At 43.0% G+C, this 26731-nt stretch overlaps 1 protein-coding gene across 1 annotated transcript in view; it reads right to left on the reverse strand.

Annotated features, from left to right (window-relative positions):
* Positions 1 to 26731, reverse strand: part of APBA1 (amyloid beta precursor protein binding family A member 1) — a gene marked incomplete at both ends in the record, with an annotated part of 76756 nt that overhangs the window by 22473 nt on the left and 27552 nt on the right. The window contains 3 exons of the mRNA XM_079706301.1: positions 7069 to 7214; positions 10949 to 10988; positions 14278 to 14373. Of these exons, the coding sequence (XP_079562427.1) occupies positions 7069 to 7214; positions 10949 to 10988; positions 14278 to 14373 (282 nt within the window). The remainder of the gene's footprint in view (positions 1 to 7068; positions 7215 to 10948; positions 10989 to 14277; positions 14374 to 26731) is intronic.

The following is a 26731-nucleotide window of genomic DNA, read 5'->3' on the forward strand; positions in this document are numbered from 1 at the left end:
TTGTACAGGTGGTCATGAGTTCGTGGTGAACAGCCTACTCTGGAAAAGTCTGAAGGCAGCAACTGCAGGCATCATCCTAACCACTGTACATGACGGTGGAAAGACTTGCACATCTGAGGAGTGGCCCTGTGCTGATGCTGTGCCACAGAGATTACGGGGTGGAATCTCAGAGTTCTGCCAGGGATGCTCTGATCTGCACCAGTTATAATCCTCAAGATAAACAACTGCTGTGAGATCCTAACATCTGTTTGTCTTCTACTACCGCCCCTGAATGATATGGCAGTAATATATAAATTTCCATTATTTTTGATACCAAAACCTAATAGCTATTGGTCAAAATTCTTCACTCTCAGGAAGAGTGATCTGAAAGGGCCCTTTTCAAAGGAAAGTAAGTCTGCCACCTTACTGGAATGCCCACATTCTGTTTTTTACTGGAATGGGTGATGAGGAAGAGAATCCAAAAGGCAAACTGAGTTTCATGAAAGGCATTCTGAGACAATTTTTATGAAGCTAAAAATATTTTATGCACTCAGAGTGACACCACCTTTAAATCGCTTATGATATTCAAGTGCCCTGAAACAAATTAAAAATTTAGACATAACATTGGAAATGATGATGGGCTTGGGGTCAGAATGAGAAGCTGGAACAGCAGAGAAAGGTCTAAGAGAGCCTTAAGGCCAGCATGCATCTTGAAGCAGGGAGTGACAACATCCATTTAAATCCTTGTGTTTCATGAGACTGATTATTGCTTACCACCAGCAGGCTGTGGTGCACAGGACATACTGCAGCACTGTCCATCCTATCACTCGATCTGCAATGTGTACTGGGCATCTGCTGTTGTTAACACCCTTTAAGTTTAGTTATGCCGGGGATCCTCCTGGCTATTCTAGCTTTTCTTTCCCCAGCTGACATTTACTGAGCACTTGGTATACGCCAGTATCCTTCTAAGCATTTCATGTGTACCAATGTAAAAGCTTACAACAACCCTGTGAGGTAGGCGCTACATTATCCTCATCTTTCAGGAGAGGAAACTGAGGCACAGAGAGGCTAATTAACTTGCCCGAGGTCACACAGCTATTAAGTGGCAGAAGAGATATTCAAACCCCGGAAATCTCACTCTATATTCCAAATTGCTACTGTGCCATCTGGACAAGTTTCTCATCTATAAACTTCTAAGGCTGTCTGTAAAATGGGGTTAATGATACCTACCTCACAGGATTCCCCACTCCCTCCATTTGGAAGAGTAAATGAGATCATGTACGTGAAGGGTCTGCTACCAGTGTCAATATCGTCTTTATCAACCACAGACTTCAAGTCAGATGGGAAATCAGATGGCTTAGACAACGCTACACTGATAGAAATTTTCATTCTACAATTAAAGCATAATTTTTAATGCTTAAAGAAAATCTCTCTATAAAAGAATGGAAAAATCTGATCTTTTGGGGCAGTCTAGTAAAGACAGAATAACATTTGATAATGCATGCTTCTTACAAAAATGCATGGATCAAAAAATATCAAAACGCCATTTGAGAGCTTCACAAATGGAGAAAGAAAATGGAGACAAACACACCACACTCTGCATGGACATGAAGCAGTTTCTACGGCTCAGGCAGAATTTAGCACATCACCCCGTCTTCCGGCTGAGGAGCAGAGAATGAAGTGGGAATGAGGGTGGAACGAAGCACGGAGATGTAGTGAGAGGAAGGGAGGCGAGTGAGCTAGCTGCACTGGCTTCCCGTTTGGTTCTCTAGGTAGGGTTAAGGCAGGATTCCCACCCTGGGCTGGGGCGGGGGGCTGTCTCTGCATAGTGCACTTTTGATACTGATAGCATGTAGGGCAAAGCTCTCTCCAGAATTTTTCCCTAAAACATGTTTAAAAGAATCCTAGCAACAAGACTATCAGGTACCACCACAGCGATAATGTATTCTGCATTCAAGTAATTGTAGAAGCTTCTGGTTAAACAAACTGAATTAAATTTCCTCAGTACAGGACTTTTCAGAGCCTTTAATAGGAAAACACATGTGGCAAATACCCAAAAAGATCTGTTTGGCAGCGTTTCTTGCGCTTATTTGCCAATGGAACCCCATCAGAGAGAAGCCCTCGGCTTGACCGGAACGTGCAGAGCACAGCTGGAGAACAGAGGCTCCTTCAGGCTGGATGATCCACCCATCTCTCAGGCAGTGGCTCCCAAACTATAGCATACATCACAGTCTCCTGGAGGGCTTATTTGAAAACAGATTCCTGGTCTCTACCCCCATGAGTTTCTGACTGGGGTGGGGCCTGAGAATCTGCACTTGTAACAAATTCCCAGGTCCCACTTTGAGGACCATTGCTCTAAAGCATTTCTAAATCATATGGGAAGCTTCCTGGAAGGATATTACTACTTCTCAAAAATTAGGAACAAAGGCAGAAAGAATATATTAGGGAGGGTGCAAAGATGAAAAAAAAAACTTAAAAAAAATGGCAGATGTCCTGTAATTCTGCTATTGCATTCAGATGCACCTTATTTCTTACATTTTGGTGGATGGAAATGTCTTTTAATTTCAGGTTCCTCAGCCTGCCTTGTATTACTGTTACCTAAACACTCTTCTTGGCTCCCTTATTAAAATGCATGTTTCTCAAGGTCAAGGAATTGGTTGATTTTTATCTCCTAAGATGCCTATCACAGGATCCTGCATAGGGACAGTTTGCTTTTTGAGCCAAATTCATCCCTAGCCAAACCACAACTCCAAACTCGCCTCCCATTTTGGCAAATAAACCTATACATTCTTTGTTAAATTAGGAAAATCATAATTCTTAAGACTCCAAGTGTAAATTCAGTATCATTATTCAATTCCAGTCCATGGTTGGTGCTACGTGAGTGACAGGCACCATGTAATGGATGGACAGACCAGAAATTAAAGCCTGCTTTGAAATGGAAACCCAAACATCAGGTTCAGTGCTTGCTCAGAAAGAAAGCACCAAAAACACACAGCCACAGCTGGACTCCTGGTGAGGTAGGTCTCACTGGCATCCACATCAGGTCAAACAAACAATGCAGGCAGAGGAAAGAGAGGGGCAAGATGGGATCCCTGCGGGGAGGAAGGGAAGAAGGAATCGGAAAAAGAAAGGAGGAAACTCCTCTGTCTCTGTGCAGGTGAGAGCACCAAGCCAGGAATTACTCATCAGTTTGTGGTGAGGTTATTACTGAAGGGACTTCCAAGTACATTTCCCCCCCTTCCTTCCTGGATGGACGTGGCTATAAACTCTGCAGCCTCATTCTGTTCTGCATGTCTCTAGAGGTGGCCCAGAGTAACTCATTCCTGAAAGGGCAGCCTCTCTTTAGGAAACAGCGTGGCACCACCTCCCTCAGAGAAGGGAGCTTGTGTGGGCACCGCAGTGCACGCTCCCCTTGAGACCACCCGAGTGATCTGGAGAAATGCGCTCGGCCCCTCGGTTCCCTGTGCACGCAATGCAGTCTCTGTGCACGATCCTGACGCTAACTTTCTAGGGGGCGTGGAAATAAACCATGGGTTCTAGACGCAGCCTTCTCCACCTACAATTTGAAAAAGCGTCAGGCTGGGTGTAAAGGCAAACAATCTGACAGGCATTTAAATGGATGTAAAAGGAACATGAGGCAGAAAATATATAATGTTAGGCAACAGTTCCTTCAGATGCAAGAAGCACATTGTGAAACGATACTTATAAATGAAATGCAACCATTTAATCTTATTACTCTATAATGAATTCCTCACACTAGAGTAATTTGCTGTAAAAATAAATATATGTTTTCCAAATGCTTTCTCTGCTCTAGGCAGGTCTAAAATGGATTTATAATCAGAGAGCCTCTGTGTTGCCTGTTCTGATTGACAAAGCCATCTAATTTTTTGTTCAAATGACCTGTGGAACTTCTGGATACCCATCCTTTGAAGATTCAAAGTAAGCTTTCTGGGTTTTCATTAGGGAGCTGCACTTTAAAGAAGGGAAAAAAACACTGTCAGAAACCACTGTGGAAATCAGAAAATGCACAGAACACTTGGCACTGGGCAGGATCTGGTACTGGGATGTGGCGTCTTTCCTAAGCGCTGCTCTATGTTCAGGTGATGTGTCTGTGCCTGCTCTCCCCTCAAGGTCACTGAGTACACATACGTGTCACAGGGCAGGGGAAAGACAGAGAGACTCTAGCTGTAGGAGTCAAGGGGACCTGTCAGGAGGCCAGTAAACAGAACCTAGGAAAAACTCATCTAAAAGCAACATGCAGTTTTTGGTCTCAGGGGTCTTCAGTACTATCTGGGGGTGGACTGTTGCTTTTTCTGGAGGATTCATCTGAATGGGCCCTGGTAGTGTTCCTTGACAGGGAAGTGCTCTGGCATTCTGGAGGAGATAAATCTTTGTCATGTGGCTCCGTTCTGGACATTACAGGGTATCAAAGATCTCTGGTTTTGGCCACTAATGCCAATATAAATGTCCCAGACACTGTGACAACCAAAAGCACCACCCCATTTCCAAACACATGGTTCTCTGACAGGGGGTCCCTGTCTGTCAGAGAACCACTCCGGGTCCTTGCACGCCCACTGACCCTGGGGGAGATAACAGTACCATTAACCTGGGAAACTAAGTGCTGGGTTAAGAGTTCAGCTAAGTTACTCCACGGTATTACTGCCTCAGCATCCATCTGGTTTGGCCAAGCAGCTTGCGTGGGCCTTAAAATGACATTAGCTCCTTCATGCAAGCAAATGCTGTGGAGAGCGGCCCGCAGAGTCACATGCAAATGTAAGCTCCTGAAAGGACCCCCTCGATGGCCCTTGTGAACAAGTCTCCCCCTGCCTCCCAGGGCCTTCCCCGTTGGTGCCCCTTAGGTAAGACCCCCATGGAGCTCACCAAAACCCCATTTTGGTTTGAAGTGAACAATCCGGCCTTAGTCTGGCAACCTCAAAGCATTCCACCCACAGACCCCAATAAAGAAAGGCTTATGCCCAGGTCCTGCCTTGACCTCCCCACGTGGCCCCTCCAGGTGTGCAGATAATTCCTCCAGGACCTGTGAGTCATAAACTTCTCTATCTCAATTTCTCTTGTGGTACTTTGCTCACCATCTGGCACTCTGGGGGTTTACTTAGCAAATGTTAATGTAACAAAATCATAACATATTTGGAAACTGTGGGATGGGAGGGGTCAGAAGTACGTCCCTAAAGACTATGTTTTTAAAGTTCTCTGCTCTGTATGAAATAAGGCAGGACAATGCCTGAAAAGCAGCTCCTTCTCTCAGAGAGGTTTGTGCTTTCTTGTTCTGAACGTTGTGCCTGGGAGATACTACATTAAGATGGAGAAGGCTGTGGGGACATCTGTGGGTATTAATGTCACCTCTTTAAGATAACGGAGACAGTGAAAAAGAATCAGGCCAAGCTTGGCTGGGCAGCTCAACAGGAACCTGATGTTCTACCAGCAGCATTACTGAGTCTGAAAGATGCGGAGGGCAGGAAGGTCAGCTTGATACATTGCCAGGGAGTTGTCTTGCTGGGAGTCGCAGGACAAGATGCATCTCTGGGGGTAAGATGTAGCTGTAAATTACTCTCTGGCTTATCCATCCTACTTCCTAAAATGTCGATAATATTATCAAAAGTTGCAGTGTGGGCTTACTGTGCTGTGATAGGTAGTGAAGGGAAGGGCCAGCGCTGACCTTGTTTCATATTCAGCGCATGGCACAGCCTCCGCATGTGAATAAGATGGGAATCAGCCCCAGAGGACCAGTAGCACAGCCCCTGCTGTGTGACCTCTGTGACCTCCGTGGTTGCTGCTCTCCCCTCCCTTGGGCTTTCAGGCAGCATCTCACCTCTCAAGGTCTCTCCGCACTCCTGTGGCCCTTAGTACCTGACACCCCTCTCTCCTCCTCTGGCACCCCCTGCACATACGCTGGCTTGGTTCACTTCTCATTTGTGCTACTGAGCTTGAGGGTAAGGATCTCACTTTATAAATCACTATTTTCCCTCCCTCAGGAGACCTTGCACAGCCTTGCACACATAAGTGCTCAAGAACTATTTTTCCCTTGATGGAGACAGTAAGGACTCTCACGTACAGCCTTCTACTCGTGCTTCTAATCCCACATGCCACACAAAGCCCAGGATGGAACTTGGGGATGTGTGAGAGAGAAGACATGAAAAAGGGACTGGTCCCTTGAGGAGGGAGTTGATTCTGACCAATGGACACCAGACAGAACCAAATCTGGGAAGTCATAACCTATTCCAACTCACTCGAAACACCCGGCTCTGATTTCAATGGTGATGCGATACCTGTGGCTCTACAGGGAAACAGCCTCAGGGGTTCTAGGTGCTGGTGGCACTTAATGGCACTTGAATTACATGATGGCACCATAAGGGTCCCTGTCGCCCTTGGCTTGTCCATGGTTCTAGGTGGCACTAGCATCATGGTGGAGATTCTAGAGCTCTGCATTTCTATGGGATCAAACCAGTTCTGGCTGGTTCAAACTAGCTGTGAATGATTTAAACTAGACATAAGTGCTTCTTCAGGGATCAGATAGGCTCTTTCCTTTTAAATCTTGATAAGACAGATTCAAACAGGTTATGACTGGTTTGCACTGAGTTACCCTTGCACTGACTTGGTTCAGACTAGCCAGGGTAGATCTGATCAAATGGCTCGTTTTAGGTGAAGCAAGCTAGTTCAATCTAGCTTGAACAGGATCAACCGGTTCAAATGCAATGACAGCTAGTTGGAACCACATTGTATCACGGACGTTTTAGTCACTGGTCTCTAGCTGTACAAGGAAATACAGTGATACAGTGCTCAGATATTATAGTGGAAATATAATACTTAAAATGTTATCCTTCCTCATCTTTTCAACTTTTCAAAGCTTATCACTTTTTCCTCAAGACTGGCCATTAAGAACAACCATACTTTGGAAATCTTTTTTCTGTTTAGAACTGTTGGCAGGTACGTGTATAAGCACTGCCTGCCATGTCACCTCAATCTCCTCTCCTCTAAGCTCGGGACATGAGGTGTGGGGTGACCACTACAGCCGGCTCAGGCACCCACATCTGCCCGCTGCCCCCCTCGGAGCACACGGTGCCCCCTCACCTTGATCCTGCTTACTGCTTCCTGGGCCTGCATCATGCGCACGTTTTTGGAGGGGGTTTTGTCTGAGAGAAGCTGGGTGGAGCCAAGGTAATTGGCAGCAAAAATGATTCCATCGATCAAGTCCTCAGGGTCACAAGGTCCAGGAACTGTAACACACAGAGCCACAGTGGTGAGTGAAGCCACCCTCTACCCCCCGATCACACTACCTCTTCCCCGCCGCTCACCTCCAGCACAGGTGGGCCAGTTCCAGAGACCCCTGAGCAGGTGCATCAACCTGCGAGTCCAGAGCATCTCTCTGGTCTACCTTCACTCAGCCCTCATTTGCAAATAGAAGGAACAATTTCTTCTTAGAGAAGCTTATTTCAGCCAGTCCATTTATTGTGAGAAACAATGTGAATATTTATTTAAACATGAAACATAAAATTCAGTGATAAAGGATGTTGTTTTGCCTGTTAGACTGCGAGCTCTTTGGGACAAAGAGCATGTCACAGTCATCTCTGGCTCTCCTGTGTCTAGTCAGTGTCTGTCACCCAGTGGGTATCAAATAAATGTTTGCTGGACAAATGGTTAGGTGAGCAGAAGGCCGTCTTATTAGAAAAACTCATTTTACAGCAGTTCCTTTACTCGCCACCCGTGCATATCACCCCCTTCCATTTTATCCATAATGGGGGAAACAAATTTTATAAATCAGAAAAATGAGTATTTGTTGCCAAATGTTTGGATTCCCAAAATAGCCTCTAACCTGAAATCTGCAAGACAGGTAACATTACCCTAAAGCCATGGTCTCATGCTGCTAACCTTGCTGACTTACAGGCTATAATGTTCCCGGCCTGCGTCTACATACATATCAACTCCAAGGAAAATTGGAATTTTCTGTTCTCATTCACCAGCCTTTTAAATCAAACCTTAGTTTTAAATATTTAAAATGGGGGCATCTGATTCTAACCACAATCACCTGTAAACCCTACTGGAAATTAAAACATGTTTCGGAATAATACATAACTTTACAACAGATGTGCTAAGAAAGGCGTTTTAATTCTGCAATGAAAATATATGTATTTTCTTTGGCTTGAATGCCATATTTGGAAAGACTAAAATATACTTTTTAACCCACTGTTAATTAAGACCTCAGGGTCTTAAATTAGATAACTTGAAATGGAAACAATTTGCTTTTTCCTCTTGGAGAGCTAATCTGAAATGGTTTTTATCTTTATCCTTACACATCCAGCTCATCTTGAGCTTAAACAGCTGCTTCCCACGATAAGCTACTTATCAGGGTACAGCCTTAAAGTAATCTATTCATTTTCCTAAAACCAAGTTGGTGGTGGAAAAAATGAAATTTAACAATGTTTTAGGAAAGGCCTTCACAAAGCATGTGTGTAGTAATTAAGTCAGGAAACCCGTTAGTTTTCTGATTCTCAAGTTTTCTGATTCTCAATCTTTCTGAGAAAGACTCTGGATAAACACTGAGTGGTACACAGCCAAAGCTGCCTCCACCACATACCAGTCACTTACATGCTTCTCAACAGCTACACCCTTCCTACCCTGAAGCTTTTATAGATATGAGAAGGATGCAGGTCATTTACAATGTACAACTTTAGGTATATAGCAGGGAAACGCTGTCAAACTAAAATAATACATGGACAAGTTTGGATCCACACTATGCCTTGTAAAAAGTAAGAGATTATCAGTCTTCTCTCAAATTCCAGTGATAGATTTATAATGTTACATAAACATAATCATTTTTGACAATCCGGTATTGAGGAAAAAAAGGTCTCACCTGGAATAGCAACTTTTAAAAAGCTTCCATTTATTTTGTGAAAATAATGAATGTTAAAAGAAAAACAAAAATGCAACATCTTCTCTATGGGACTTCCAATATCATATATTCATCAGTGGATTTAGCTCTATTTACTGAAAAGGGTCCTTCTTTAACCATAATGAGTATGGATATGCAGATATGTTTAAAAGCAATCCAGATAATATTTAAGTGACTGTATAAATGTCAGGCAGCCAAGAGACAGAAATATTGGACCTAAACAAATATATATTTGAGATATGATCTTATGTCAATTATCCTCTGGGGAAACTGACTAGAATCAAATGTCACAGTATTACACTCACAAAAAACAGCCCGAATTTCATAAGTTCATTTTAGGCTCAGTGCTAGTGTATTTTTTAAAAGTTAAAAAAAAAAAGGTATAATGGTCCTAAGTCAAAGAATTGCAGGTTTTCCTTTTCAGTGCTGCCTTTATGCTGCTCTGTGGGTGAACGAGCACACACGTTGTATCTTCACACTCATGTTAATGCCGAGCTTGAAAATCTCTAGGCCTAGAGGAATGGATATGAAGAATAGTTTTGATTATTCTGAAACAGTCAACTTCTGAAAACTCCCCAAGGTACTCTTGTGGAGTTTTAGAGCTTTGCAAAGATGGTGGAAATAATTTCCAAGTTACTCAAGAAAGAAACCTGAGTAACAACCAAACCTATGAGCTTGTCCTGGGCTTCAGGCCCAAGGGTTCAGGTAGGTTTATGAATCCAGGTAATTCATTCTTGGGCAGTGGAACACACCAACTGTTCATGCACAGGATCCAAAGGCCAGACACGATGTCTGGGCATCCTCTGGCCCCCAGAAAATCCTCCTTCAAGGAAATGACAATCTACCCTACCCCCCAAATCATCTGCTGTCCTCCCTGGTAGAGGATCAGTAGCACACTCTAGTTGTGTGGCCTGACCTCAAGCTGGGATGTCTAGCCCGGATTGAGTTTTGGCCCCACCAGGCCTGTTGACAGGATACGTTTGTGCGGTGAACAACCTGCACAACCATGTGTGGCAGTCCTGCATCAGGTATTTTTTTTTAGGTTAATAAATTGTAATTTTATTATAAATGAATTGAGAAGTCAGAGGAGGGTGTTAGACAAAAATTTACATAATTTGTTTAGCATTAAAAAATTACTTTGGAGGATTCTAAGAAGATGGTAGTAGTAGCATAGTTTTTTATTCTCTCTTAATCACCACCTAAAACAAAAAAACTAGATAGGGAAACCAAAAACCATTGGAATATATTTACAACAAAACTAGGTGACAAGATATTGCCAGGAACAGCAAACTACAAGCAAATTGCCAGAATCCACAGGACCTGCATAATATCAATATTTGTGTGGCAGAAAATAAAGGCACTGCATCGGATACTGATTACAGGGAGAATGATGAAGTCAGACTTCTGGTTCCCAGCCTGTCTCTGCTACTCTAACTGTGGGATCTTGGGAAGGTTGCTCACACCCCGCATGCCTCAGTTCTCTCAGGCATAACATGGGGATAATGATAAAACCCACTTCACAAGATCAATGTGAGGATTCAATTAGTTATTACATAGAAAGTGCTTAGAACAGTACCTGGCAGACAGTAAGAGCGAGCTTGATAAATGTTACTATCACTAGCTCATCCAAGCAAGAGACGGGAATTACTGGGAAGGTCTTTTTATTTATTTATTTTTTAAATGAAGAGCAAAATGTCTCCCTTAGTTAAACATCATTCCCATTTGAATGGGCCTTGATGGATGCAAGAGGTATATTGGACTAGAGATAAGGAGACTTGGGTTTTGGATCCAATATGGCCAGTTCTAGGCTGGGCAAAGCCCCCAGCCTCACCCCAGCCTCAGAGTCTCCTGGACAGAATCAGCAAAGGCAGGGAGGAGGGTCTTTGAGAGGTTCACGGCTACTGCTGTTTTAGTCTAAGATTCTAAGACTTAAGACTGAGAATAGGTGACTTTGTGGTCTCTTTTCCCCACTATCGTCTTACAGCCCAGGGCTTCCAATACCCCAAATGCTAGAAGATTCATGAATGACTCGGTGTTCAATATTTCCTTCTCAGCTCTTACCTTCGACGTAGGTTGGGAATGAAGCCAAGCTTTTTCTTGACTGTAATTAAGACAAAGAGGTTTCAAAAAGGGCAAAGCATGATGAAAAATGCATTAACACAGCCATCTGTGCAACATGAAAAATAAATACATCACCAATGACAGATATTAACCAGTTGTCAACCATTTTTGGCTACAAAAAGTGAAGTGTGAATAAACATATGCATTTATTATTAAAGGTTACTCAAAGCCCAGAACCACCCGTTCATATTTTAGATAATCTAAAAATCCTACATTCTACAATCAGAGAGATGTCTGGCATCTTAAAAAATAACCCGTGGGCCAAAATTCATAGTCAGTAATAGCAATAAAAAGGACTCAATTTGTATTCTTAAGAATTTGGGTGTCTAAGTGAGAAACTGCTGATTAGTAAAGGCACCAATGAAATGATTATATGCTAAAATTAAGAATTCCCTTTGAGAATTTTATTCCACTTTATGTCTTTGCTGCACTGATCTCTAACTGTGCTAAAAATGATTGCTACAGTTTTTATCTCTTCCTTTCATCCCTTACTGATGTATTTTAGTTTAAAAAATCCATTATGTAAGTTATTATTGTGTTACCTTAAAATAAGAACCCAATAAACAAAGAGGTAATTTTAAAACCCTGGAATTTCTTATACTAAGTAAAACCGCATAGCAAAGGTCAGTCTCCCAAAGCATACTTGGAAGTGGATATAATCAGCTAGAAACCTTCTAGAACCTGATTGGATGGCAGTTTAAATGCTAGCTCTCAGAGGAGAAGTACTTACCCCTAGGTTCCTTTCACAAGCAAATGTCCTAGAGTTAAACCTCAGTGGAATAAGAATAGGTAATTCATTCCTGCTCCAACCAGTGACAGAATTTGCAGCTGGTATCAAAATGGTTTAGCCTCCAGGTACAACCAAGAAGCCAATTTATATTTATATTTTCTTGGGCTATTAGATTTAGATTTTAGCAGATGCTACAAAAGAATTGCTTTAGTCTATGGCTCTAAAAGCTGCTGTTTTATTTAGAGTCACAACGGAGGGCATTTGGTACATTCACTTATTCTCTATTCATGAACTCATGACTGGCTTTCTTTAATCTCTGGGGTAGTAAATTTTTTTTTAAAGAGTTTTGTGAGACGAAAGAGTCTCTAATCTCTAATTATTGCACACAAAGAGGATTTTCATCATTATTTCTAAAGATATGCAGAAACGTGTGCCAAATGAGAAACTTGCTTATTATATCTGATGAATAATCAAACGCTGAATATTCAGATGTCTGATTAGCCCTGTGTTTCCCCATATGTGGACAGAGATGAACATTAGTTGATCCTTAACATTCAAGAATTAATAAAGCCACATTCAAGAAGTTAAAGGCCAAATCTTTGGGATGTTCCAGGAGGTCACATAAACCATGTGTAGAGCCCGGAGGCTTGAAAACTGCAATAATAACATACAAGCTACCCTGTCCATTCAGTGTGTGACCTGCAAGTACTCTTCATCGCAGGGATAGCAGATTCTGGTGTTAAGAGCCTGGGCTCTCCGGAGCTCTGGATTCAAAACCTGGCCCTACCACATGTGAGATCTGGGACCTCAGGTAAGTTACTTAACTTCTCAGCTTCCTCCACTAACAAATGAGGACATTAATTCCTACTTCGCAGAAGTATTTTAAGGACTAAATGAGATACTATGTGACTTGCTTGGCCTGGTGCCTGAATGCCATAAATGCTCAAGAAATGGTAACTCTCATTACTGTTAGTATCACTGTGGCTCTTCTTCTTGCCATTTGTTCTTACCTATTCGTGTGCTATGAATAGAGTACAAGGTGACGTTGTAGGATGCAGAGCCAGCAGAAACTGTAAGCCCATTACTCCTGTTCCTGTGGCCTGATGAAGACCAGAGAAGGACAAAGCATATTTCAAATCTAAATTCTAATGTTGGTGCCATTTCAGAGAAGGTCTCCTCACGTTTGTTTGGTTTAATATGAATAGATTAATGAAAAAAATACTTCTCCCCTGCATGATTATTTAATGGCAAACGTATGTGAATTCAATGATATTTTAAGGGTAAATTTTAACCAAGACTCCTTTTAGAAGCGATCTGCCACTCAGGTTAAAATGGAGATCGCTTTCTTCCATTGCATTTAATGGAAAATTATTAGCAAAAGGAAGGAAAAATGAGACAATCATTCATTATGTGGTTTAGCTCTTTAACGCATGTCCTCAGTGTTGATTACGCAGCATCTAAATTTAGAATGAGCTGAGCCCACACGCAGATGATGGTGTGGGCCAGTGTTTACCTGTTGCTAGTTCATAAGTAGGTGAGGGTAGCAGTTAGTCAGGTGCAAAAGGACAACAGGTGCTGGAGAGGGCAATGGCTCCCTCTCAGGGGAAAAACACCTGCCCATTTCTAGCCCCAGAACCCTTAGTGGGAGCAAGCAGCATCTTCTCTCTTAAATATTCTCTGCCAGTGCTCAGCATGGCCTCCATCAGTAGGGTGACCATACGATTTGCTGTCCAAAGGGACACTTTAAGGTTGCACTGTCCAGCAGCCCCTAGCCACACACAGCTATTTAAGGTAATTTAAATGGAATAAAATGCAAAATTCATTTCCTCAGTGCCACTAGCCACACCTCAAGGGCTTGCTAGGCACATGTGGTAGTGTCTACCATATGGGACAGTCCAGAAGTAAAACATTCCCTGCATCACAGAAAGTTCTCCTGGACAGTGCTGCTGCTTTAAAAAGTGAGAAGGGGTGCTCACCAGGTGTACTGCTTGGACAACAGGTGTGAACCGGAACCACCCCAGTTAAGCAAGGAAGCAGTCATCCTGTTGTCATGAAAGATATTTCACTTGGGCCTGAAATAAGTTAGTATTTAAGAAACCAGCCCATTTCCCAAACCACATAGCAACTGTAATGCCATGGCACTGAGGCTCATAACACCTCTAGGAAGAATGATGCTAAACAGAGCTTTTGATGTCCCATGTCCAAGAGAACCTTCTGCCATCATGGCAATGTTTAGTAATCCCTGCTTCCAGTACAAGAGCCACTAGTCACGTGTGGCTACTGAGCACTTGAAATGTGGCTAGTGTGCCTGAGGAAGTGACTTTTTCATTTTATTTATGAATTAAAATAGACACCTGTGGCTAGTGGCTGTCAAATTGGATGGCATGGCTTTATCACCGAATCCACGTTGGAGAGATCAGAATTTTTCTCCGCAGGGTAATCTGGGTCAGCAGCTCTGTTGGAGGCTGGAGAAAGCATAAACCAGAAACAGAATAAGACATAATGGGCTGATGGCTTTTGAAACAAAATGGTACCCTACCTCTTTATTTGTGGAGGCTTCCGTGGGGTCACTGGGATGAAGGGGTGTGCTCGAAGACTCTGCACCCAGGGGTGAGGAACTGCCAGGAGACGGGGACTGGAACACAGACAGCAGAGGAAACCACAGTGAGCATCACACAGTGAGGGACTGGGTGAACCGCCCAGCCCTGGGGGACACAGAGGAACACATATCTGAAGAACATTTCAGCAGTGAGAAAACTTCCTTGGAAAGGAACTGCCAAATGTACATAGAAGGCTTGGATTTGTCAAGCTTTCGTTAGATTCCTGCCCTGTTTTCAAAGGAGCCCTTACAGTTCAGCCTCACCTGGCCCCCCACCTTAGGCCATGTGTTTAAACATCGCGAAAGTTGAATATCAAACTTAAAGCCCTAGATGAATAAAGCTAATAGTGATACTCAAATGTTTCTGTTTTTAAAACATTTTTCTTACTGAGGGAAACAAAGACTTTGGGTGCTAAATGTCTTATAAAATCACCTGCCCAAGATTACCTGAAAGGAAAAGGAAAAATTAAAACATGAATTTTTAAAGAGGCAGCTGGGACTGATTCTGATGACTGGAAACCACACCACCTGTGAAATATTTTGTCTGATATAATCCAGAGGCCACTGAAAACACAGAGATATTTCGGCATCCAAAAAACATTACCTTGTTACTCTTAGAAGAGTTAAAAAATTCTTTGTTTAAAAATAAGGCATAGAAAAGGTTTGGAAAGCATAGTCCCGGGACCATCCAGGTGACGGGCTCAGTCAGGCTCCCTGGGCAGGTCCTGCTTGAATGGATTTGAAGCTCCAGGCCAGCGCCCTTTAAGCCCTGCTGATTGAATGACCAAAGCAAGAAAACAAGCACAGGGATGGGAATAGTGCAGGTGCTGAAAACCCTCCCCAGCTGATTCCCCAACATTTCTGCACGCTCCTGAAATCTGGGGGATGAAGAGAACCTTCAGGTGAGCCACAGGGATGCTTAAGAATTCTGTAGCCATGGTCCTCTGAGAGGAAGAACATGCAGCTTCACAGTCTGTTGGTGATGTTTGATAGAGGGCATAAAACCGAACCCAGGCAAGGACCTATCCTCTGAGGAAGCATGGGGCTGTGAGTGAGGAGAGGTATGTTCTGGGTAAAGAAAGCACTCACACGAGCAATAGCTTGAACCTGCTTCTGACCTCTGGAGACTGAACCTCACGGGGAGGCGGGGGCACAGAGACATCAGTAATACACCTCTGCGTGGGAAGGGAGAATGTTCCACAGAGCAATGGTACTCAGGAAGGGAGGGGGCACGTTCACATACAAGGGGGGGCCCAGCAAGCACTGTGTGAAATCATAAAAACAATAAATCCTTTCCAAAGAGTCTTAATGACAGGAAACACCAAATGAACGGAAGCATGATGTGGTGAAATGCAGTATTATGCACATAGATGTGGTACCACCCCAGTCTATTGCTGTGAAGCCTGGATTTGTTTCCCATGAGCCGATATACCTGATTCTGAGCAGGGAGGTGAGCACCAATGAGCCTCTTCAACACTCACATGCAGAAATCAGCTGCTCCGCAGTTAAGTCAAGAGGATGGGCACTAGGGTAACATCAGACACAAAGTACCCAAACCCCACGGTCCCTGGACACAAGAAAGGTGCCCCAGGGGCTTCCCTGGTGGAGCAGTGGTTGGGAGTCCGCCTGCCGATGCAGGGGACACGGGTTCGTGCCCCAGTCTGGGAAGATCCCACATGCCGCGGAGCGGCTGGGCCCGTGAGCCATGGCCGCTGAGCCTGCGCGTCCGGAGCCTGTGCTCCGCAACGGGAGAGGCCGCAGCGGTGGGAGGCCCGCATACCGCTAAAAAAAAGAAAAAAAAAAAAGAAAGGTGCCCCATGTGCCTAAAAAAGAACACACAGAATTTTTCATTCGGCACCCAAGAGAGTTGGTGGGGACTTGCTGAGTTAGCTCTATGTCTGGCCTACTCAAAATTAATGTAGTAAAGTTTTCATGATAATTTAATGTCTTTGCATTTTCCCAGTTTTTCAAATTTGAAGAGCTTCCTTGGACATTTATGTCTATTTTTCCCCAAGTAATTTTCTCTGTCACAAAAATTTTAAAGGTCTAGTCCCTGGGGAAGCTAGAGCAGCTGCTTTTTCTTTAATTGCTTGGTTTGAGAGCCATGTATATCACCTTCGTTTAAAAAAATAAGTGCTCCCAAAGTATCCCACAGTGCCTATTTCTCTAATTATTTTCTGTTGCAAATCTTCTGAAAATGGAGTCTTTGCCATGCTGTGAGCACCAGGTCATCTCCAGATGTTGTGAGAAGACAGATTATCTGGAGAGCAGGCTGGGATGCAGAAGAGGCAGGTCAGACCCCCCAGTAAGGCTCGATGACCAGTGCCAGGCGTCCACCATGGGACACTGGAGAAGAGGCACAAATGTGACTTTGGTGGGCACTGCTCTCACCGAGGTTCTCAGGGGACCCACACCAGCCTTTATCAGGCAGCACTTCCCCTCAGACGCTCATGCTCTAGCCTTCTGCATGCAAATGAGGCCCCTTGTGCTTCCTTCTGTTTGCATGTGCCGTTACTGACCTCCACCTAGAGAGTTCTCCCGCATTCTCTCCGTCGAAAGCACTCATCTTGCTGAAGCTTTCTCAGACTCTATTCAAGGGACCATTCTCCCCTGATGGCATGTTTCGGGTTTTGTAATTATCTGTTTATGTGTCTGCCTCCCCTCTCCCCAGAACTCTCCCAAGGGTTCTTGTCTTATTCATCTTTATAATCCAAGTTCCTAGCCTTGCGTCTTGTAAACAGTAGGCACCCAGTCAACATTTACTGAATAACTGATGTCAATGTGGTTTCCCAGCCTTACCATGTTTTCCAACTTGCACAGAAAGCAGTCACCCACTACTCTCTTGCATTATTTTTAGTGATCAGTGGTAAGCCTCTTTCTGATAGAAGACCTCTACGCTGTTATGTGTGGAATGTTACATCTGCATTTTGAACTAGAGAAGTGGCCTTTGCCTGTGAAGACTCAGACCTTAGCTCCAGCTAAGCTCCTTTAAAGCAAAAACTGTCCCCAAACAAGAGAGTACCCTACCTGGCGGAAGCCTACTACCCACCACACCATTGCTGACAAAGTCAAGGTGGACAAACACCTTCAGAGCAGACACAGGCTCCATGGAGCCCAAACAAAGGTGTTAACATCAATTAAACTTCTGCCTTGTTATGTGCTCAAGAGTGGAGAGAAAACCAGAAATTGGATAATACTTTTTATATTTCAAAGATGTACTGGAGGCAAAATTTAACCAACAAAGTGATGCAAAAAGTAAAAACTATCATTACATATTTCTGTCTGGAGTCTCATGCCTTCTGGGTTACTGAACAGATATTCAATTTTAGGCAAATGAGACCAAGGGTGGGAAGCAAATGTGGGCTTGGAAATTCACAAAGGTAAGTGCCACACAGGGTGTCTCTAGGGAGGTAGTGTTCAAAGATGACTCAACAATTCCCTGTGTTGGTAATTACAGGAGGTCTCCTTAAGCTCAACAATATGTCTTTTGCAGATCATGTTCCAGCAGATTTCCCACAGCTCTGGGGTTCCACAAAGCAGAGCTGTCAGTCTTAAGACTTAGGCTCTTCAATGCCAGGACGAGAGATGGACAGTCCCGATCTTAGACCTAAGGATGCAATAGCATCCCAAGGGAAAGCCAATCATTCATTTTCATTCCAACTGGACATCTCCTTGGGGCAAACTAACGGCTGGTGGTAGAGGTGAGAGACAAACAGTTCCTGGAATTTTCAGGCTATGCACGAAGGGGAGAAAAACAGTGCACAAATAATTACTATTAATTTATTCCTGCAACAGACATTTCAGTGCCTCCTTGTGCTCCTAGCACTGGGCCAGGGAAACAAAGAGGAAAGCGATGTTGTGGTTCTGTCCCCCACCCCTTTCCAGGTAGTGGGAGGAGACACGTAAAGTCAGCGTCGTGCCAGGTGGCTAGGATATGAATCCATACATAAAGACACAGGGTTGGGAAGGTGTCTCTCTGCAGAAGGGGAGGGGTGTCTATCAGCAATGCTACATTGGGAAGGAATTGCTTCAGCTGAATCCTGAAAACTGGATGGTATTCATGCAGCAGGATGGGATGGGATAGGGAAGAGGTGGAAGGTACTAGAAACAGAGGCAGGGAGGGAAGCACAGCTCTGCAGGGAAGGGAGGGATGAGCTGAAGGGCAGGGACCAGTCACCGGAGCCCCACTTGGTGACAAACTGCCTACTCTCTGCCCAGAGGGTATTTTCTTTGTGAGCCACTGGCCTACTGTCCTCATGGAAGAAGCACAATGTAGGCACTTTAATAACTATTTCCTGAATTAAGGTGGAAAATCTAGAGGGTTGAGGGGTTTGCTCTCCCCTTTCCCTTAATCCTCTTTCATCCTTGGACATCAGCATGAAGAGGAGATTACCACCCAGAAAAGGTGACAGGATGGTAATAGGAACACCCCAAAACCATGGGTAAAGGGCCCCTGGCTCTTTCCAAACGGGCAGCGTTCTTTTCAGAAAGGCCTAAGGACTGAGGCAGGACTGAGAGCAAAGCTGTGATCTGGGGGGGTGTACAGGGATCTTGAAAGACTTTTGGAGGAATTCCAGTCAAAAGACACAAAAAAGTGAGTCTGACCTGGGCCATTCACTCATGTATTTAACATGAAGTACAGACAGCGTCTGGGGAGCCCAAATCCCTGACTATGGCCAAGGAGCTCCTGATTTGGAAGGCAGACAGACCCACAAACAAATGCAGTGTGTCCTCCGTAGCAATGTCTCTGAGTCCCTGAGAAAAATAAAAGTCACCATAACATAAAAACAGCCACTAAGGAGCCGACTACTCGCAAGGTTAGTGTCCACCTTAACAGCCTCCCTCCAAAACACTAGCATCTACCTGCTCCATGTCTTTGTCAGCTGGTCTCTGTTGACTGTTGGGACCATCTGGCATTTCTAGGCAAAACCAAAACACAACAGCAACTGCACTGCAGAGTAGAAGTGCAAATACTGCAAAAATAAATTTAAAAAAAGCAGAATCTCAGAAAGTTGAAGGTGGCAAAGTTGGAGAGCTGCTCAAACCCACTATGGACCATTGAAAAGTTGGTGGAGTTACACCAGCTAACAATTAAGAGAAAAATGGAAGGATGACAATGTTAGAGGTGCTTTAAAAGAGCATGATCAGAACATCTGATAATAGAGGTCCTTGGGAAAACAGTCTTTAAATATTTTTGCTGAAATGGTCCTCTTTATGATTGAAAGGACTGTTTCTGATCATGCTGCGCAAGTCACGTGTGAATTGAAGGCAGTTCTTCTACTGTATGATTCAATGACTTTTTTTGAGAAAAATTACAACTCCCCAAGTCAATACTTCTCTTCTAAGCTCATACAACTCAATAACAAAAAAACAAACAACCCAACTGAAAAATGGGCAGAAGATCTAAATAGACATTTCTCCAAAGAAGACATACAGATGGCCAAGAGGCACATGAAAAGATGCTCATCATCATTAATTATTAGAGAAATCCAAGTCAAAACTACCGTGAGGTACCACCATCATTAAAAACTCTACAAATAACAAATGCTGAAGAGGGTGTGGAGAAAAGGGAACCCTCCTACACTGTTTGTGGGAATGTAAATTGGTGCAGTCACCATGGAAAACAGTATGGAGGTTCCTTAAAAAAATAAAAATAGAGAGCTACCATATGATCCAGCAATCCCACTCCTGGGCATATATCCAGACAAAACTATAATTCAAAAAGATATATGCACCCTTATGTTCATAGCAGCAATATTCACCATAGCCAAGACATGGAAACAACCTGAATGTCCACTGACAGATAAATGGATAAAGAAGATGTGGTACATATATGTGGTATGTACCATACCATTCCATGTATATGGAATACTACTCAGCCACAAAAAAGAATGAAATAATGCCATTTGCAGTAACATGGATGGACCTAGAAATGATCATACTAAGTGAAGTAAGTCAGAAAGAGAAAGATAAATATCATAGGATATCACATATGTGGAATGTAAAATATGACACAAATGAACTTATCTACAAAACAGAAACAGACTTACCGACATAGAAAACAGACTTGTGGTTGCCGAGAGGGAGAGAGAGGGAGGGAGGGAGGGATGGATTGGGAGTTTGGGATTAGCAGATGCAAACTATTATATATAGAATGGATAAATAACAAGGTCGACTGGGATCAGGGACAGGGAACCTATATTCAATATCCTGTAATAAACCATAATGGAAGAGAATATGAAAAAGAATATATATGCATAAAAATCACTTTTCAGTGCAGCAGAAATTAACACAACATTGTAAATCAACTATACTTCAATAAAATAAATGAAAAAATACTTCTTCTCTAAGAATTCACATATAGATGAAATTATAACCAACATGTTGTTAGTCAAAAGATAAACTAAGGGGCTTCCCTGGTGGCGCAGTGGTTGAGAGTCCGCCTGCCGATGCAGGGGACACAGGTTCGTGTCCCGGTCCGGGAGGATCCCACATGCCGCGGAGCGGCTGGGCCCGTGAGCCCTGGCCGCTGAGCCTGTGCGTCCGGAGCCTGTGCTCCTCAATGGGAGAGGCCACAAGAGTGAGAGGCCCGCGTACCACAAAAAAAAAAAAAAAAAAGATAAACTAAGCTTATATTTGTAATTTCTTAGTATTGTCTTTCAAGGTAAAGTTCTAATAAAATCCCTTTCTCCCCATTCTTACTTGAAACTTTGGCCTTTGTTGTAAATGAATTAATTTTAAGTAGGCCTTTGAAGGTACACTGACATAGGGATCCTTTGGGACACCCCTCCCTCTCCTCTGGTGGTTAAAATGTGACATGACAACTGCCATAAGAGGCAAGAGCAGGAGGGAGGAGAGACCATCTGGGTCAAAGAAGGCTTCCAGTGGAGAAGACACAGCCTTTCCTGCCACAGTGTCTGGGACTTGGAAGGCCCTGAACAAAGCCTGTTGCTTGGCAGAAGTAAAAAAAAAATCAATTCCTAAGACACTGGGTCTAGTCTTCAAAGCCACCATGATCTGGCTTTCCAATATTAGGGTCTATTTTCAAAAGTATAGATGATTACAGGGAACACAAGTTAACATTTCTCCTTTGAAAAAGACTGGCGTTTTATTTTGATTTGTGGCAGAACAAGTAAAATTGCAACTGAGGTTTCAGGATACTGAAGGAGTTAAGTGCTCAAGCCCTAGCATCTGGCAGAGCTGAGTGTGAATTCTGGCTTTACCACTCACAGCTGAGACCCTGAGCAGGTTCCCAACCTCTCTGATTCTCCTGAAAACTGAGGAAAACAGTAATTACCTGCCTCTCGGGATTGAGGTGAGGATTAATCGGTGACAAAGCACACAGGGGGTCAGCTCAGTGCCTGGGCACACACAATGCACTCAATCAATATTTGATAAGTCTTTTAAGATTCCAACAGTAACAAAAGTGATTTCACCCCTGTGGGAGAGTGTTCACAAGGAAAACACATACCCATGGGGATGTTTTCTTCATCTCGCTTCCTTCCTTATTAACATTTTATTCATGAATAAAATTAAAAAGCACACAGAAGGCTCTATAAAAATCATACCACAAAGACTTTAAGTTAATTTATAAGCCCCAAGACTCTTACTGGTATACTGGCAAGAATAGCTCATTACTGGCTATGGCTGGGGGGTATACACAATGGCTGTATGCAATTTCTGACATGCCCACAGTCTCCCATTCAAGGTAGCGCATCAGAATATGAGGACTGAGCATGATGCTATTATGGTGATGGATTTACAAAAGAGAATCATGTGCATATGCATTGCTCTAGTGTTAGTTGAGAACACAGCTTATATATAACCATGACACACCGAGATACTCCACTGTTTAGGACACCTGGTGAAAGACCCCAGCCAGCTCTAGCCAAGTTTAACGAGTCTCAGTACCCGTGGATCCAAGTACACATTCCCTCCAAGGGAAAATTTCACTGCAACGAAGGCTAGATATGGAGCAACTCACAGAACCTGAGAATAAGTTTTTTTTTAAGCAATCGACATACTACATGTGGCCCAAACACTAAGAACTCATGAACCTTCTTCACCAGTGTTACGGACTGTGTCCCCCTCAAACATGTATGTTGAAACCCTAGCCCCCAGTGGGATGGTATTAGGAGGTGGGGCCTCTGGGAGGTAATTAGGTCATGAGGGTGGGGCCCTCATGAACGTGATTAGTGCCTTTATAAGAGAGACAAGAGAACGTGCTTCCTCTTTCCCTGCTCTCCACCCTGTGAGGACACAGCAAGAAGACAGCCATCTGCAAACCAGGAAGAGAACCCTCACCAGAAGCTGACCATGCTGGTACCCTGATCTCAGACTTCCCAGACTCCAGAACTGTGGGGAATAAATTTCTGTTGTTTAAGTCACTGGGTCTACGGTATCTTGTTACAGCAGCCCAAACTAAGACATCCAGAGGCTCCTCACTAAGCACCTATTTACTCTCATTTTTAAAGACAGTTTTAACAAGCTCTGAGCAATTCACTCCTCAATTCAAAAACTTTAGTGGTTCCTTTTTGCTTAAAGAATAAATCTTAGACTCTACCTTGGCACTCAAGGAATCCAAGGATTGGCCTTAATTTCTTTACCATTTTCTACCCTTCCAGTTCCTATTCTCTGTCATCAAGCCAAACTGAACTCCTTTCTGTTCCCTGTATATAACCTGTGAGTTTCTGCTCAGAGCCTTTGTTGATGCTCTTGTCTGAACTCCACATGTCCATGACACACCAAAGGCCCATTTCAAATGTGAACTCTTTCATGAAGTCTTTCCAATTCTCTTAGGTGCAAGGAATCCCTCTCCTATGAGAGCTGCTTGTATTTTATCTGTGCCATTCTTATGGTGCATCACTTTCTCCCTTATATTTTATAAAATTCAAATGCTATTGAATAATATTTTAATTACAGTATTTTAATAAGCACCATGAAGGCAGGATTTATTATTAATTTACATTTTCTTCTTCAAGTGCTTAATATGGGATTCTCCATAAAATATACAATGGGAGTTCAATAAGTGTGTTGAATACATGGAAGGATGCATGAACACCAATCCTCTAGTAACAGAGGAAAAAAGACACACAAAAAGGAAACAGGTTTATATACACAGTAGGTTCTGGACACATGCAGCATTGCACTTACGTGCTCATGTGCAAGTTTGTACCCACATATAGCTAGGGTTCCCGTCCATATTTTTTTTTTAATTTTACTGAAGTACAGTTGATTTACAATGCTGTGTTAATTTCTGCTGTATAGCAAAGTGATTCAGTTATACATATATAATTCTTTTTCATATTCTTTTCCATTATCATTTATCACAGGATATTGAATACAGTTCCCCGTACTATACAGTAGGAGTTTGTTGTTTGTCCATCCTATACATAAGTTTGCATCTGCTAATCCCAAACTCCCAATTCATCCCTCCCCCCACCCTCCTACTGCTCATCATCCACAGGTCTGTTCTCTATGTCTGCTCTTTACTCTTTTTTTTTAAGGCTGATTTTATTTTATTTTTAACATCTTTATTGGAGTATAATTGCTTTACAATGTTGTGTTAGTTTTTGCTGTATAACAAAGTGAATCAGCTATACGTATACATATATCCCCATATCCCCGCCCTCTTGCGTCTCCCTCCCACCCTCCCTATCCCACCCCTCTAGGTGTACACAAAGCACCAAGCTGATCTCTCTGTGCTATGTGGCTGCTTCCCACTAGCTAACTATTTTACATTTGGTAGTATATATATGTCCATGCCACTCTCTCACTTCGTCCCAGCTTACCCTTCCCCCTCCCCGTGTCCTTAAGTTCATTCTCTACGTCTGTGTCTTTATTCCTGTCCTGACTCTAGGTCCTGAATAACCAGTTGTTGTTTTTTTTTAGATTCCATATATATGTGTTAGCATATGGTATTTGTTTTTCTCTTTCTGACTTACTTCACTCTGTATGCCAGACTCTAGGTCCATCCACCTCACTACAGATAACTCAATTTCATTTCTTTTTATGGCTGAGTAATATTCCATTGTATATACGTGCCACATCTTCTTTATCCATTCATCAGTCGATGGACACTTAGGTTGCTTCCATGTCCTGGCTATTGTAAATAGTGCTGCAATGAACATTGTTGTACATGACTCTTTTTGAATTATGGTTTTCTCAGGGTATATGCCCAGCAGTGGGATTGCTGGGTCATATGGTAGCTGTATTTTAAGTTTTTTAAGGAACCTCCATACTGTTCTCCATAGTGGCTGTATCAATTTACATTACCACTAACAGTGTAGGAGGGTTTCCTTTTCTCCACACCCACTCCAGCATTTGTTGTTTGTGGACTTTCTGATGATGGCCATTCTGACTGGTGTGAGGTGATGCCTCACCTTTACTAATTCTTGATCACGGTCTGTCTCCCTTCTTTGGCAGATTCTGCTTGTACGTCTGCACCCTCAAATGATTAGAGTAGTCTTGCAGACACAGCAGGAACAAATGTGCTCAAAGGTAGTATTTCATAGACTGCAATCAAGCATTTGGTCATTCAAGTCCTGTCCAGCCTGAACATTCTGGTTCCATTCCCTTTTCTATATGGACTTTCAAAGGTGGGGGCATTACCCAGGGCAGGCCACAGTACATGCTCTAGTTTTCCTGGGAAACTTCCTTTTCGGGGGCTGTATGGAGTTTCTGTGCTTCCAGTGTCCTCACAAAGCTTTTTCACTATGCATATTGGTTTAAACAGCATAATCCTTTTTCTCAAGTAAATGTACATTGTTTTCCTCACTGATCTAAGGTGTTTTAAATTAACCTACTCCATGTTACAATTATTTAAAAAAAACAAATATATGATTAGTTTCTCCTTGCTCCAAGATATGTTTGTGCTTCTGAAAATTGAAACTGCTGGAGAAACCTGTAATTACTCACTCTCAATTCAAACTATATTATCAATGCACGTTTGTATTTCCTTAATGTGGTGAAGCAGGAAAGTTAGCACAGGCATTGTAGGGGCATAATTATGTCATTAAAATGATAATAGCCTGGGCCTAATGAAGTGCTTTATATACACATTTATAATGGATTCAATTAATACCAATAGAACATTTTGAGATAACTGTCAGAATATTCTATTTCCATCCTCTTTTTCCACAGGGAAAATGCTCCCATTCCCATCTCCAAGTCTGTTAAACCCATGGCAAGGCTGTAGTGTGAAGTTCCAGCCCACCTCGTAGCTCGGAGAGAACCTTGCACTGCAGCAATCTCCTCTGATAGAGGCTGCTTTCCTCCTGGGGGGACCACATAGATCACTCATTTTATCACCATCTAAAGGGCTCCAAGCTTCTGAAACCATGTTCTTAAAGGCAAAAAAGAAAAAAAAAAAAACCCACAAAACTGACTAGTTAATTATTAACTAGAGTCATCCCTGCAAGGTGGGATAACTTATCTGATAAAGTTGATCTATAAACCGATGTTATCTTTTCCCAAAAATAGCCTCACTGTATTTACTGGAAAGGTATTACAACTTGTGATGGACTCATTTATGGAGGAAGCCTGCTATTCATTTCTCCATCTAGGTCCATATTATTCCCTGATGGTTCTCCTACACTGGCATCCTCAGGCCACACTGAACGGTGAGAGGAAAACCAAAGTGACTTTTAGTTTGTATTAAGAGATGCAGCTAAGAGCACACTATTTGCTGTAATAATACATTATCTGCTAAGAACAATAATAGCTACCATTTGCAGATGGATTACTATGTGCCAGGCCCTGTACAGGGTTCATTATGCCCATTAGTTCATTTATTAGCAAAACAGTTCCTAATGTGCAAGGCACTAATCTCCATTCAGTTTCATTAGCATCATGGAAGCAAAAGACACAACATAGAGCCAAGAATTAGAGGCTACAGTGCCCAAAGGAACTCATTTTCACAGCAACTAACAATGCCACACTGTTGGAGAGGAAGCAAAGTGCACATCTTTCTAAGTGATCAAACAGCCTTTTCTTTTTTCAGGTCATCTTGGACTTGTGAGAAACAGGCAAACCTGATTACATTTCTCCCCATCCTATTCCTATTCCAGCTCTGTTCACTTACTCCTACTATCAAGGGAAATGCAGAGAACTCACAATCTGACAGGACTAGGAGAAGAAAACCCAGAGCAAAGCAGCAAACATAATTTTGCAGCCCGAGGATCCACCTACCTCGTCTTCGTGACACTCAAATTGGTACATCCAAAAATTCTCCATCTTTACTGGTATTCTTTGGGTAGAAGGGCCAGCTCTTGTGTGTCCACTTGTGAGGTGAGGCTAACTCCTGACCTCAGTGTGTGTCTGATGGATTGTTTCCAGTGGTGTTAGATGTTCCCTAGTCAATAATGCAACTTGTAACAGGAGATGTGACCACATC

Source organism: Hyperoodon ampullatus (assembly GCF_949752795.1).
Source record: "Hyperoodon ampullatus genome assembly, chromosome: 6".
Lineage (NCBI taxonomy): Eukaryota > Metazoa > Chordata > Mammalia > Artiodactyla > Ziphiidae > Hyperoodon > Hyperoodon ampullatus.